The 16228-nt window shown below is 35.4% G+C and overlaps 1 protein-coding gene across 4 annotated transcripts in view; it reads left to right on the forward strand.

Moving 5' to 3' along the window:
- LOC145664225 (uncharacterized) overlaps nt 1-16228 on the forward strand; it is a 104589-nt gene that overhangs the window by 13287 nt on the left and 75074 nt on the right. The window contains exon 1 of one of the 4 annotated variants that reach the window (XM_081730684.1): nt 15819-16226. The exons of 2 other annotated variants lie outside the window; for them this stretch is intronic. In XM_081730684.1, coding sequence (XP_081586810.1) covers nt 16074-16226 — 153 coding nt within the window. In that variant the 5' untranslated portion in view covers nt 15819-16073. Of the gene's footprint in view, nt 1-15818; nt 16227-16228 lie in introns of those variants that run through there. One more of the 4 variants, XM_081730690.1, reaches the window with a different exon arrangement.

The following is a 16228-nucleotide window of genomic DNA, read 5'->3' on the forward strand; positions in this document are numbered from 1 at the left end:
GAGCGATTAAAGCAACATCAAGATGATGTTAGATTGGAAAGAGAAAGGAATGCCATTTTTAAACATGTAAGGGACACGGGACATAATATTAATTGGTGTGAGAGTGAAGTGTTACCAAGGGAACAAAGGGCGTTAATAAGAAAGTGGAAAGAGGCCAGGTTCATTGGAAAAGAGGAAAGCTGTATTATGAATTGGAATACAGGACTTAAAATCGACGAGAAGTGGGACAAGTTATTGAAAGGTCTTGATTTGTAGCTGATATTCCACTAGACCAAGGAGGATATGGGGGTTTAGTTTCAATTTGATAACTTCTCTTAAGATTGGATGATTCTTTATTGATTAGCCAATCAGCGTTCAGAATTTTTCGTGTTTCGGTTATATATGTCGGTTAAAAGAATTAAAAACTCTTAACAATGACTATATATGTGGAGTTTGTTATCAAAACGTCTCTTGTCCACTTTTTTTTGAAAATTGAGATATCAATATACACGGAATCATCGAATAATTGTCTACATCTTTGCAATTTTATTTCAAGTCAAAACGTCTCTTGTCCACTGCAAAATGGCGGACACCTTACAGCAATAAAGTTCCGAAGCAAAACGTCCTATGTCCATTCCTCTTTAAACACGATTCTTCCTGTTTTACTTCAAACTGCCTCTTGTCCAAGGATTTTTCTCAGCAATTACTTGACACAAAAGTGCATTAATTATTGCTTTTTAGAACATTTAATGGATATTTAAGTCCACAAACTAGTTGATTTGGTACCACTGGCTCAACTGAGATAATTGACAAAAGATTTGTGCGATAACCTTATATTTTAAGGTGATTACATTGTCGAGGTCACATCAAACATATTGTTCGACGTATTTCTTAGTAAAATAGGTGCTTGAAGTTTGAAGGCACTTAGAAAAGTGATTTGTCAAACTCTGTGCAGTATCGCAGTTCATTTTCATAGATATGAGTGGTAATATTAAAGTGAATAAAATATTCACATTTTCATTATTTTGCATCAAATTGTCTCTTGTCCGATAGATTTGCTTTCATAACGTCCCCTGTCCATTTTTTAGTTTCAAAATGTCCCTTATCCAAATTAAATACCTTTATTATTCGTTACTTGTGTCTTGAATAATGGAATTTGTTTATAAAATAAGGCAATAGTGGTTTAAAGAATTTCTACACTAAATCTTACAATATTTATTAACCTTTTAAAATAATTATTAGTTTTTTTCGATTTGCAAAATCTTTGTTGGGTGGACAAGGGACGTTTTGATAATAAGCTCCACATATGTAAGTTAAAGAGAAATTAAAAATTTTATTAACAATGAATATATATCTGTTTAAAGACTTTAAAATTGTTATAACAATGACTATAAGATATATAGATATCCATTTTCATTTATTTTAGATGGTGTCTGAAGAAGGATATGTTAGATATCCAAAACTGTCACATTTATAAGTTTATTAATTTATAATAAAACGTTGCTTTGCTTAGCAATTGTATTTTAGTGTAAGATAAGGTCATTCTTAACTAGCAGACTTAATATTGGACTAAAGAAGAAGTTGATACTAAATATGGAGTATTGGACTGTATGGTTCAGAAACTTGGACATTATGGAGTTTGGAGCAGAAACATTTAGAGAGCTTTAAAATATGATGTTGGAGGAAGATAAAGAAGATAAAATGGACAGAGAGAGAGAGTAACAAACGAAGATGTTTTGAAACGGATAGGAGAGAAGAGAAAGCTTTTAACCAGGATTCTTTGTGGGAAGGCCAATTGGATTGGACACATCTTGCGAAGAAATTGTCTTCATATCGCCATAGAAGGAAAGATGGAAGAAAGCGAGGAATAGGAAGAAAATGAACAATTGATGGATGATTTGAAAAATAGAAGAAAATATTGGAACTTGAAAGAGGAAGCTGAAGATTGAGAAACGTAGAAGAGTCATTTTCAGGCCCAAACCTTAAAACTGATTAGTTCCAGGACCTGCCAAAAGGCAGAATAAATATAATAATAATACCTATCTTGAGAATACGGTATATTGTTTTCTGAGGAAACAAGACCCTAATATTGTAGGATTTCCACAGACCTGGAAAATCAGAGAAAGGTCATTCGGTCCGGGAAAGTTAGAGAAATTTACCAAACATATATCTTACGAATAAAGAAACTGAAAGTAGCCTATAGCTACTAAATCGAAAATACATATTTAAAAAGTAGTAACATTTTAAAATCAAATTGAGATTGGCTGGGCTGTATCTTAGTCAGTAGAGTGGCCATTACCAATCCAGTCATCTAGGCTTTAAGACCTTAAAACGACTTGATCAGAAAAGAAAGAAGACGAGAATAAGAGTTAACACAGTCAGACAGGAAATAAAAGTACATGTACTCCGAAAGAATATTAAGCATTAAGTAAAATTTGTGTATATCAGTTTCATGAAGAAACGAGCACATTCCGTGAAATTGCACATTGACAGTAAAGTAGTGCAAGAACTAAAGAAAAAAGAGATACCATAAAGCAGCATTCAAAGTTTTAGGTGTTATTAGTTGCGTAAGTAGTTCGTATCAGTCGAGTTATTAACATGTTCGTGTAATCATTATACATAGACTACGATATTGTTGTATTATAGTCCGCAAAGGTGGTGAAAATAAAACAATAGAAATTGAAATAAGAATATTAACATATGTAGGAAGGTATATATATATATATATATATTAAATGTTAAAAATCACCTGGAAAGATATAGAGAATATTGAAGCTAAGTATGATCAGCTGTAAGGGCGACGTAAAAAGTCATGAAAATTTATATTCAAGTCAGGGAATCTGTAGAAACCTGAACTAATGGATGCTATAGGATATATATATCATAAATAAATGGAAAGTCACTTTGTATCCAACAATTAATTTGGGTATGTTACGTGATCTCGGCTCTCTCTTCTCTCTGAAATCTTCTTCAGTAAGAGCTCTTCTGGTTGTGCATTCCTCCTTACAGATTCATCCCTAAAGAGGATTTTTCTGGAATATTTTAAGAACACAGAATGATCTGAAAACACTTGAAATTCTGTACTATCACTTGTTAACCCCTATTTTTCTGAACTTAGTCCTTAAATATAGAAATATCTAAAAATGAAATCCACAACACGTCGCAGGGATGAATGATCACTTTTTTTTAACCGAATAAAATAATTTTCTAAATACTGTCAGAGAAATCTAGAAATTTCTGTATTTAAGATTATTTCTGTAAATGATAATGTACAGGGAGTAACATGTTTTCAGATGTCCTGTGTCTTTCAAATATTCCAAGAAAGTTCTCTTCGCGTATGAATGTCTCAAGAGGAAAGAGCACCTAGAGGAATTGTTATTCGAGAGAGGCGAAAGCATGTAACAAACGAAGATGAACTTCTAAATATAAGATGAATGCCTATTTGTGTAAGGCCCTATGCCTACAAAACTTTTATGATTAGCGTATTTATATTTTCGCATTTTCCATTATATACATTAAAAGTGTCATTCTGTGTTGTAGCTGAAGTTTTAGACTTCTAAATTATCGTTTCTATAAGTGTAATAAAACTTATACCTGTAGAACTTATACCTTGTAGTATGGCTGTCCACAGGTATCGAAGCAAACATGGTAAAAAGTAGCGAAAAGTTTTTTTTTCCTTCCTACTATTTGATTTGAATAGATTCTGTCTGTCTTTTTATCGCTGTGTTGATAGCAAAAGTTGAATGGCATTGATATTTACGTTAATTAGTTGAGTGACACCGTAAGGAGTTAAATGAAGCACAACTGCGATCCGTTATTTAATAGCCACCGAAAATTTCAATAGGAACTCCTATCTTCCTTTGGGGAGTTTTCGTAAAGCATCTACTACAAGCTCATCACTAGGGCGCGGAAGTTGAGGGAAAATCCTCTTTTTTACGAGTGCCCGAAGACAAAGCTTAACATTATATATGTTCATTTTGGGTCATTGCAAGCCAGAAAATGGTAGATTTTATTTGTTCTTTTTTGCCTTTTTCGGCGTTTTGTTGTTTATTGGTCTTTTTTAAAGCTTTTTATAGGTCTTTACGTCTTTTTTGGCACTTTATCTTTCGACAATAAATTTATTGGTCATTAACTCGAACCACCGCCACCTCTTAAACATCTGTTCTTTAGTAAAGAATATTCAAAAGATAAGACATTGTTCAACGATTGAACTAATAAGACCAGATTTGAAACAATCACAAGTCAGATAAGGAGGTGTAACAATGTCCTCTAGCAGAGGGATGAGGGTGAGGAAGTTTTCTTATTTTAGTTTAGACTTCAGTGTGTGGAAGAAGGATAGACCTTTAACATGCCTAAAATTAAGCCTAGTAAACTTTCCTTTTGCGCCAATTTGTGTCTGAATTTAGGCCAGGGTGTCCCAAGGGTGCGCGGTTGCCTGGGGCGCCCTCGTCAGGGGGGAAGGAAGGAACAAATTAATATGTTTTGTCCTTTTTCTGAACAGTTGCTGACAACGGCGCAGACGTTGCAAAATTTATGTGGGTGCATAGGGTCTATCAATGGCGGGACATGTCATGTATTTTCAGGGGAGTCTCGATATTTTTTGATTGATTTCCTTTTACTTAAAATCTTCTATGAACTTTGTCATAAAGGGTTATTTTTTGATTCTATTCACAATATATATATATATATATATATATATATATATATATATATATATATATATATATATATATTGTGGGGACTGCCTTCGACTAGGCCAGAGATAGGCAAGGAAGGGAAAGTGTGTTGCTTGGATGCATTTGCACAAACATATTTGAGAGAATTATATTTTAGAATTTAGTAATTTTAACTTCCATCTCAATGTTTTAATTGCTTATTTTTTGATCATGGCAAGTGAGAAATATTTATTTTACTTTGCTTCTATCAAAGTAAAAATCTTGTGGATGCGGCGCACCCGGAGCCCCGGTGCACCCACGTAGTCGACGCGCATGGTTGCTGATCTCTTTCCACCACGGAAATAAGGGAATTTCGTAGCAGTACGGTATGTGTTGTATGTTTAGAGCTGAATAGCGGAACTGTTTGGATGGCGTATTTAGTGGGAAAATTTCGCAATTATTAAATGCCAAACTATATTAATAGTTCAAATAAATATTTCTTGATTAGCTTCGTTTTTACTCCCTTTTCTGCCACCAAACCGCTGATTGGAATATTCTGTATCAAGTATAAAAGAGGAGAAACTAGAACAGATGACTAGTTTTCGGTATCTACTTAGTAGCATTAGTAAAGACATGAAGTGCAAACGTGAAATAAGATAAAATAGTCCTTAAGGCCTACTCAGGAAGTCCAACAGTTGAACATCCTCGGCCGTAGCTACCTAGTGACCAACCACCTTCAATCGAAAAGTCGCGTAGCCGAGTATCTCTATAATGAATTACCAAGACCCCAGTTCGAAACAGTCGTAGTTGCTGCCGAAACCCAAACCTACAAGAAGCTTCAATGGTGTCGTTCCCTCAAACTCACACACATGCGTATATAATAACATAAAACAGCAGGTTGGCTGTGGGAAGAGACCAATAGTTTTCTCTCTCGAGCAGAATTACAACTTAAAGGATGCTCCATGGTTTGCCTACCTATTATATTCATATAAAGGATATTTTATGCAGAATACGTATTTTGACAATAATCATGTATATGAAGTGTAACCTGGAAGTAAGTCCTCATTTTTCTTAAGTAAGAATTTTATCACTTAACAAAAATCAAGCGTGCAATTATGTTCCTACTCAAGTACTTTTTTTTTCTTTCTTTTTTTTTTTTTACAGGCAACACACACACAAACTTCAACTTTATTTGTTTCTTGATGTATTCATTTGAATTTACACAATTATCCACCTTTCGAGTTATTTAGACAGGTATTACGTTTCCGAACATTACTCAATGTAGGGCATTATTCTACATTTATAGTGGCTACGTTGATACATGTTATTTTCATTCCTTTGTTTCAGGATTGCAGTTACAGACATGTGAAATAGGAAAAAAATTATTGACTAATTGTTTGTGCTGAAAGTGTGTGAAGTGATTGTGAAGAGGGCCACTGTGTTTCATAACACATTCGATAGAAATATTGAGAAAGGGAGGGAAATATATCCCTCCCTTCCATAATAAGTTCTGTAACAGCAATCCTGAAACAAAGGAATGAAAATAACATGCATCATTGTAGCCAATATAAATTTATAAACATCCATACTGACTAACAAAAATAATGACCTCTATTGAGTAATGTTTGGAAACGTAATACCTGTTTAAATAACTCGAAAGGTGAATAATTGTGTAAATTCAAATGAATACACCAAGAAACAAATGAAGTTAAATATAAATTAATTTCATGCTACAGGTAAATAGCTACAGGCAAATGGTTATCGATCTGAACCCAGATATTCACACGGTCAATATCTTGCAATGTTTAGTTTATGTTGAATTTTGAATCGGATCCTGTTGAGTGCCCAAAATGAAACTTTGTGGTGTTTTAGTACACATATGAGACTATAATCTGGGAAATTTTGAACAAATTCATAGGGACATTTCTGTGCGAAATTCAAAATTTAATTTTACATTTGAATTTTTGAAGTGTTATTTTTTTGTTATACAGGTTTTTCCAATATAATACAACTTGTAGAGCAATCTTTAATCTTCACAATGGTGTTTGTTCTGTCTCTAGTGCACATATTTACCATTTTCTGACAATTTTTAATAATAACTGTAACTGGAAAAATGCTCTTTTAGGCAAGTTTTGAACACCCTGTATGGGGACACTTTCAGAAGGAGAGGGATTTTTGGATTTTGGGATTTTTTCATCTCCCACTGTAATAAAGCTGTGCACCAATTTTTACAAAAAAATTAAGATCGCCAGGTCAGATTTTGTCATTTCATTGGTTGATTTCGCATGGAATGTCCCAGGGATGACGTCTCTCGGCAATAGGAAAGGAAGGAAGCGGCCTGGGACCTATGTTAGGTACCATTCCGGCATTTGCGTGATATGAATGAGGAAAACCATTCAGAATGGCTGGCTTGAAAAAGCTTTTTACACTTTTTCGACCGAGAGCCTCTACCGAAATCGAACCCGGGACCTCTCGCACAGCAGGCAAGAGCGCTAGCGATTACGCTACACGGGGCCACAGAGGACACGCATCTGTAGTGTGAATGGTCAGGGGCCCCTAGTTCGAACCCATGCTATATGAGTTTGTGGTGGGCAACATTGTGTCCGTAGGTTTTCTCGCGATTCTGACATTTCCTCTTAAATGATCATTCCACCGTTTTTTTTTTTTGTAATTATTTACTCTCATTAATCATCCGTTTCCCTTTGCCTACAGGACATATTCGTGGAACATAAAAGTAAAAAGAAAAATCATTTTGTTTTATTCAGTAATCAGCCCATTGTAACTAGTTTGTCATCATTACTGTGTTACTATATCTGTTTATTTCTTGGTTTAAATGTTAACTCGTGTTCAAAACACTTCACTCGATCTGTAAATGTTCACATGGGCTAATATAAACAATGTAAGAGTGTGTTACAGGGCTGAAGAAAAGGACAGTAAGCGTGAAGATAGTATGGTGAAACAATATTTTTAATGTGTAAAGTAGTTCGATAATAGCACTAGTGAGTTCTCAGAAGGCTCATGGGCATGCAGGGCCCGCCTTAGGTAGTGCGGGGCCCGATTGGGAACATTTTGCGAGGTCCCAGGTTTACAAATATACACGAGGGCTGACTGAAAAGTTTTGAGCCTTGAGGAAATTGTAAGAAGTACAGGTTTGGTAATACCTTTATTTTTCAACATAATCCCCTTAGACAGCAACACACTTGCTCCAACCGTGCTGCAGTCCTCTTATCCCAGTAGAAAAAAAAAAAGTTCTAGGTTGTGAGCACAGAAACTCCTCCACAGCTGTCATTACCGCTTGCAAAACGTCGTCCAGTTAGAGCCCTTTTTTAGATCTGGGAACAAGTGGAAGTCTGAGGGGCTAGATTTGGAGAACATAGTGGATGACGAACGAGTTCAAAGCCGCATTCATGAATAGTAGCCATGGCAACTGCTGATGTGTGGCCGGGAGCATTGTCATGATGGTAGAGAACGCCTCTGGAGATCATTTGTGGCCTTTTTTCTTGAATTTGGACTCGAAGTTTTTTCAAAAGGCTACTATAATATTATCCTGTGATGGCATGACCCCTTTGCAGGTAATCAATGAATATCACACCTTGGGAATCCCAAAAAACAGAGGCCATCATTTTACCAGCGAAGGGATCACCTTTGCCTTCTTTGAAGAAGGGGAGGAGGGTTGCTTTCATTGTTTGGATTGTTATTTTGTTTCTGGCTGTAATGGTGTACCCAACATTCGTCCATAGTGATGAATCGACAGAAAAATCGTCCACATCACGTTCTAACACTTTTAAATTGTCCACGGATAGGAGATACTGAGTGCGTTTTTGTTCTTTAGTCAGAAGACGTTTGAAAATTTGAAAATTTTCATTTTATTTGTAAAACGGGTAAAGGAATGAAAAACAAAAACACGTTAACCGACATCGGGAGGAAGTAGACATTTATTTGAGGGTATGCTTATCATGGCCATCATCTTAAAGTCGGTCATCTTGTATCTCTCTCGACTTTTTAAATAGGAAGAGGGTCACGTAATGTATCAAATCTTTGAAGATCTTTTTTAAAAGAATTCAAGTCAGGAAAACCTAATGCACGCTAGTGAGAATATTTAGAGAGTAGCTACTTATGAAAGGTATAATCAGCTTGAGATCATTATCGACTGCAGACAAAATGAAATGGTGATGAGACGATCAAATCTTAAGGAACTGATGGAAGATGGATGACATATTTTCGATTGGATTATTCGAATTAGAAGACAAACCATCATAAGCAGCCACCTATTCATTATTCACTACTAAAAAAAGTATAATAAATTCGGACTTCCTGACTTGATTTTTAAAAAAATAAATCCACGGGATTTTCCGCAGGAGAGGGCAAAGTTTGTCCTCTGGTTTTGTATTTTTAATATAGCTATAATAAGCACTGGCGCAAATCTCGGGGAGATCAGGAGGACATGTCTCCCCAATCTTGGAACTGGGGGGGACTGTCTCGGCCAATAATCCGATTTGATTCGCGGTAGTATCACATTACATATTCAGTAAGAACGCCAGGAACTTTTACTTGGTGGGGTGTTCTAAATAAAAGAGGGTGTGCATCCAGTATAATAATATAAATTTTTGCACAAACTCAAAGGAAACAATATTTTTAGGGATGTATGTAAGGAATTTATGTAAGGAAATTTGGGGGGTGTTGGGGGTTTGGACACTATCTATTTTTTACAAGTTGTGAAAACATAAACTACTGCAGCAATAAATTACGGAAATTTTTGTTTATGCCTGGCGTGTCGCCACGTTTGGCCTAATCCTCGTTTCGCCTAACCAATTATCTGACACTTTTATGACAGATAAATGATAAGATTTGTGTCCGCCATTTTAGGCGAAAAAAGGATCCTCGTTTGGCCTAATCCTCGTTATGCCTAAAATGGTGGACAATAAGAAAAAATCGTGGAAATTCAACTAGAGGGAAATTATATAAGAGAAAATTCCCTAAAGAATTAAGAAATGCAAAATATATAGATTAATATATTAATTATTTTCGAGGAGTTAGGATTACCATATCTCCTTTATGTATTTGCTAGGACCATGGATATATACGAATATATATGAGTAGGTGAATAGCAAAACCCGTTAAATTCACATTTTAAAATTTGTGACAAATCGAGAAAAACTGTTTAAACACGTCATAATTGTTAAATAACATTAGAAACTAGAGAACATTAAAAAATTAAGAATAATGTGAGTGTTGGTCTGTCGAAAGCTGTATAATCACACTAGTCTGTGAATTGCGTTATTGAAGAAAATACTTTGGATTTAACAGGTTTTGCGTATGTAAATGGAAATAACAGCTTTTGCATCTGGACGAGCGGCCATTTTTGTTGAGGCTCAAGATACAAAACCTATCAAAAAGAAAGGGAGTCAGAGTCAGAAATCAGTATTATGCCTACTAAAATATTGGGGTGGGGGATATGGATACATAAATGCTACATTAATTTTGTTCTAAATTGAAAACAATGGATCCAAATGTGCAAAAAATTGAATTATGTAACCTCCTCTCCATCATCATCTACTAAATGGAAATCCATATCGTCGTCGTCCTCTGGTGCATCACCATTTTCTCGGTTTTCTATTTCTCAAAAACCTCTTTGTAAAACGTGAGCTTTGAGCTGTTTTCAATCGTCAAACCCTTCGTAACTACAAGTGGAGTTAATTATACCTATCCGTATACATTTCTAAACTGAATGACTATATTTTGGAAGAGTTCTTAACCTTTTATGGACTAACATAGGGTGAATATTAATTGGCCAATCATCCCATATATGAATTTGAAATATAGCAAAACAAAATGTGCAAATGTTGAGTTTGAGCAAAACAGTGGCAGAAAGAGAATCAGAAATGGTAAATAAGTGGCAATTTTTTTTTAACATGTTGTACCAGAAGCATGTTATAATTTTGAATGATAATGGACACGAGACATTTTAAGAAAGAGATTCTGCTGAAGCTGAAGAGACCGTTTAGAGAAGAACCTAATCCAGCAATGTTCTGTTCAAAGTAAAGAGTTATCCTGAAATACAAAACAAACGACTTTTAACCATAGATAGTCCACTCACTTTGTCTTTTGGGGTACATTTCGTTTCCAGTTTTTCGTGTGTCTTGTACGTTTTCTAGTCAATTTTGGTGTTGTCTGATAACAAAATTATAATCATCGCTGCTTAGAGTATCGTTTTCTTTTAATTTTGCGTGCATTTGTCTAGTAATTATTAAAGAAAAGCAAATAAGCACAGAAAAGTTTCACGAACAGTTAGGTTAAGACGTATAGTGTCTCCATTTTCAGTCCAGGGTGCGCGGTGGCTCAGTAGTAGAGCGTTCACCTCCGGTGCTTGGGGTCCCTAGTTCGATCCCAGCTCGCGCCATGTGGACTTTGTGGTGGACAAACATCGTGCTCGTGGGTTTTCTCGGGGTTCTCCCACTTTCTTCATTCCACCATTTCATTCATTTCTCATAATCACCGTCTCCTTTAGCCTAACCGTCATAATCGTGGGACGTAAAACTAAAGATTTCATTTTCTTTTTTTTTCAATTTTTAGTCCAAAAATAAAAAAAAATAATAATGAAAGCACACACTTCAAATTCTGCCAAATAAAATTTCGAATGATTTACGAAGAGTTGCAATAAATATTCAGATTACTAAACTAATCCTATACAGTACGAAACCTCAAATTGTTTGAAATATGGAATTAACCGGGTTTGATTCTGCTTTTCTCATTAGGTTATTTGCAGGTTTGGGATTTAACAGTTTATGAAACAATATGGAAGAGGGATTTAACTGGTTTTGCATCTGAATTTTTCAGTTCTTCACATAGTAAGGAATATTTTTTTTTTCGAAAAATTTCCCTCCAGTTTTGTCTTCACGATTATTTTTTTTATAGTTCACCATTTTAGGCAAAACGAGGATTAGGCCAAACGAGTATCCTTATTTCGCGTAAAATGGCGGACATAAAGCTTATCTTTTATCTGTCATAAAAGTGTCAGATAATTGGTTAGGCGAAACGAGGATTAGGCCAAACGATGCAAGATCATGCCTGGAAACTTAATACAAACTATTCATTTCTTTGTTAGGGGGAGGCTATACCCTCCCTTGTGGAGTCCATGGATGTACCTGTATTTTAATATGCTGTTGTGTCTACTTGACAACCAAGAGTAGCAGAGCCATCTTAACGGTACCATAGCCACTTGACCGGGTGCCCCGCTAGCGGAATGGCATGTATTAACTACATGTGTTAGGAGCAAAATTTAGTAATAGAGACCACAATAAACTTGTTTGCTCTGGAACCTAATATGCTGTTAAAACGGCACTGGTAATAGATTAAACTGGACAGTAGAATATACGGCACTAACGCGGGGCACCCGGTCCGGAGAAATCGGTCCAATCGGCTTAAGGCCGGCCCTGTGGGCATGATTATCATCTTAAGTTTGTGCGTCCTTGTGTTGAACTCAGTAAAGAAGTTAGGTTATTTTTACTTGGGGAAATGTTTTTTCATCTGTTAATTTCCTTGGACTTCTCACTACACGGCTAACTATCGAATCCATGACGAACTTGCATACAAGAAATTAGCACTCTACTATCAAATCACTTTGCTTTTGTATTGATGATTGTTTTGTTTGTTGAATTGATGTATTGTTGAATTAATGAAGAAAATTCGCTTCGTAAGAGCGGTAGGTGACCTAAACGTGAGAACATTAATTAGTTCATTAATTCAGGCTGGATACTCACTATAATTTTGCTCTTAGATCAGGGGGGTAAGGAGGTACAATGCTACCCCCTGAGTTTGAAATTATATAATTTTATCAATAGAATGGGAGTAAATCAGTGATAAACGCGAAATTTTATTTATGTTTGCTAAGCTGTTCCCTTATTGAGCTGCACAGTCAGTTTGCCCTGAACTGGCATATGACGTATAAACATGGCGGCCATTGGTTTTGAGCGCACGAGTAGCAGATTGGAATTGAACCATAAATTTCTAGTTAGAATCATCGCATGAGCGAAAGGAAGTGTTCTCCGTAATCAGCTAGCTCTGAAGTATTTTTTAGCGCAAGAAAACAAGAATAAAATGTCCATTGTAGCGTATACACCATTAGAATGTTCGTTATACCGCTCAATTATTGCTTTTGTTTCGCAATAGCTTAGTGATTATGTCTTGAAGTTAAAAAATATATATGATATTCAATTCAGTATTGTTTTGGTGATATATATTTAACCTAACAGCGTTACGAAAATACGTTCTTAGTGCGAGAGCTTTAAAGAGAAAAAAGATTTTCTTCTTTAATTTGATGAACTGTTCATAACACTGGTATACAAATTTTGATCAAGGTCGTGCTTATGTTGATTTTTCGACGGTTTCTTAATGATTTGCACCCGCTGAACACGAATATGACAGTTATTTTCCCGTAATGTCAAAATTTGTGATGATATAAGCATATCCAATTTTATTGAAACAGTAACATATTATACAATGGTATCTTATGAGAACATTGAACTACAAGCATAACACAAACATTGTAGTCATGCTTCTGTTGATTTTTCATTGGTTTCTTAATGATTTACACCCGCTGAACACGAATATGGCAGTTATTTTCCCGTAATGTTAACATTTGTAATGATATAAGCATATTAGATTTTACTGAAACAGTAACATATTATAGAATTGCATCTTATAGGAACATTGAACTACAAATATAACACATACATTTTGAACATCAACTTTCTGGGTAACAAAAATCTACATAAAAATACATAAATACCAAAATATATGAATATTACATTTCTTATAAAAAATATACAAAAGTACTTGAAATTTGAGGAAAGTGTTCAGCAAGTACTGGAATTACCGTAATCAAAAGTGAAGGTTTAGTGGTTCTTTTTCTTTTGTGGAAAACGTTCACTTCGTCACTGACTAACCCCCAAATATAATCACCCATCATTGCACAGTTCTGTTTTCTATTACCAGAATGTCCTCATGGAAACGTTCCCAGTGCTCTTCGCTGTTCCTGGAATAAGCTCCGTTCTTTCAGGCCACACGGTTTAATCGTAATGCTGGTTAGTTGCCCGACTGTCCCACAGACATAGAAAGCAGGTATATTTAGTATAATCACTTTGCAACCCCCCCCCAAAAAAAACAATAATTTTGAAATCCCCACACACGTCCCATTGATGTCCCTCATATTTAATTTTCTCCAACATCAGCTTCACATTTGAATAACTTTTCTTCATGTGGATGGAATATGCAACAGGGATTGAAGGATACTGATCTCCGTTGTGCAAAATAACAGCCTTCGGACTGGTACTCGTACTGTCCATGAACAGTCGCCATTCCTTTGGTTCATATTGAAAGCCAATTGCCCTTAAAAGATCACCGATATCTGTACAGTAGCACAATGAATCCTTAAAGAAAATAAACAGAAAAACATTGGTGTCTGCATCTGTACTTAAATATTTTGCAGGAAGGAAGTAGAAAGTTCAATTCTTTGAGTTGTGGTGCTGGCAATTCGGACTTATTTTTCGGTAATTGTAGATCTCTAATCAGACCATCTAGTTCTTTTTGGTTCAGTAAATGAGGTTTCTCACTATCTTCCAAAACGAACGAACTATCTGAACTGTTGGAATGAGCTGCTTCTTCACTGAAAACCGTTTGGGGCGGAAATGAGGAAAAAGGGAGATCTTCACTATGCGGAACAGGTGCTCGGGACAATGGTATGTTTGGGTATTGCAGCTAACGTCTGTTCTTGCCTTTCTTGTAGTGCGTGAAGTCGATCATGCAAAAATAACAATGATCATGATGGTTGGTAGGTTCTCTACACACTCGCGGAATGGCAAACGGTATGCTTTTCCTATTCCCACGCAACCAATGTTCCAACGTCGACCTGCAATTGCCACAAGATACATACGGAGCCCATGGCTTGTCAAGATCCCCAACCGCCATTCCGAAGTAAGCTTTATAGGCTGGCTGCACAAAATTTTGTTCCAGGCACAATCCTATGCTTCAACTGCTTCGGACCAATATAGTATCCACACATATAACAAAAGGAATCTGCACATAACTTGCAGTTTCGACCCGACGACCTGTTGCTCACATAATACGAATTACACACTGACTACCTTTTTGAAAAATGTTTCCATTTATTTTATAACAACTTATTTATTTTGTAATAATTTTTGTAAGTTTTATAAAATGAATATTATTTAAAAATATTTAAAATAGAAATAATATTTAAAAAGTAGTAAACAAGGAACATAGACAGCATGATAAGTCATCAATTACCGTTGAGTTCATTTTTCTAGACGCTGCCTTTACCTAGATTTTTGAGTAATTCAAACTCTGTTTACACTGTAATTTCTATGGATGGCAACACTGAAAATTCTTCCTATTCATATTTTCGGGTGTAGAATAACATTATCTATCATTGTAGTAAGTTATATTTTATTACCTCTTTCCACTTAGGAAAAACGGGCAAAAGAAAAATTATTAGTTTTTCAAAAATATTTAGTAGTCTGCCCCCTTAACTAGACGCACGTACCCTTAGAAAGACATATACCATAATATAAAATAACTGTGGAAAATGTGGAAGCAGCACTTTGCGACCATTTCATTACTACCAAAATTGCCTACAGCTTAATTATTGCTTAGACTCTATTTAATCAATTTACAATTCTGCTATGAATTTTTAGAATCTATTATTCTCTGTTTGGTACTTTGAACAATTGTCTAATAACAAATGCGCTACCACCTAGCGAGTATCGAAATAAATGCACGCGAATTGCTCTGCATAAACCAGTATAAATAGAAAAACAAAACATGCTTATATCACTGAAAATATTGACACTACATAAAAATAATTGCCGGATTCGTGTTCAGGGGGTCATATTACATAGAAATTCGTCAAGAAACAATAATAAGCAAAATTTTGTATACCAGTGTAATCTGAACTAATTTTGAGAGGCCATCTGTGGTAATTAGCCCTAACATATTTAGTCTTATAGTTGTACAGATCAGGATGTTTCTTGTATGAATCCTGCTTCCTATATCCATGCTGTAATCAATTATAGCGCCGGCGCACTGGTTTTTTTTTCTTTGATAGGATGTTGTATAGAAATAGAACAAGTTTGTTTTAGAGCAGTTGCAACAGATGTGAGGAACAAAGAAATTGTATAATTTTGATGTCACACACATTCAAATTGTACTTTCATGAAACATCTTATACAACAGATCATGGGATTATTTAATCATGTGCAACAGGCTTATATATTATTTTGCGTAAACAAAATGAAAACTTGAAGAAACTGGTGATTGATTGTAGTTGGCAACCCTTATATGTATTTATCAGCTTTACTTCATTTCAGCCATTTTGAATCTTATTTAATTTTCTCGTGATCAATTCATTTGTATATTCTCGTAATGGTTTATTGTGTTGCTCCTAACTGTAAGAATCATACAGAGAAAGGCTACAAGTTGTATAGGTTTCCATGTAATGCCGATAGAAGAAAAATCTGGGCTCTCAATGTGAGAAGGGCGAATTGGGTGCCGACCAACCGCTCTTACATATGTGAGGT

This window comes from Thermobia domestica, chromosome 11 (assembly GCF_964235325.1).
Source record: "Thermobia domestica chromosome 11, izTheDome1.hap1.1, whole genome shotgun sequence".
Classification (NCBI taxonomy): Eukaryota; Metazoa; Arthropoda; class Insecta; order Zygentoma; family Lepismatidae; genus Thermobia; species Thermobia domestica.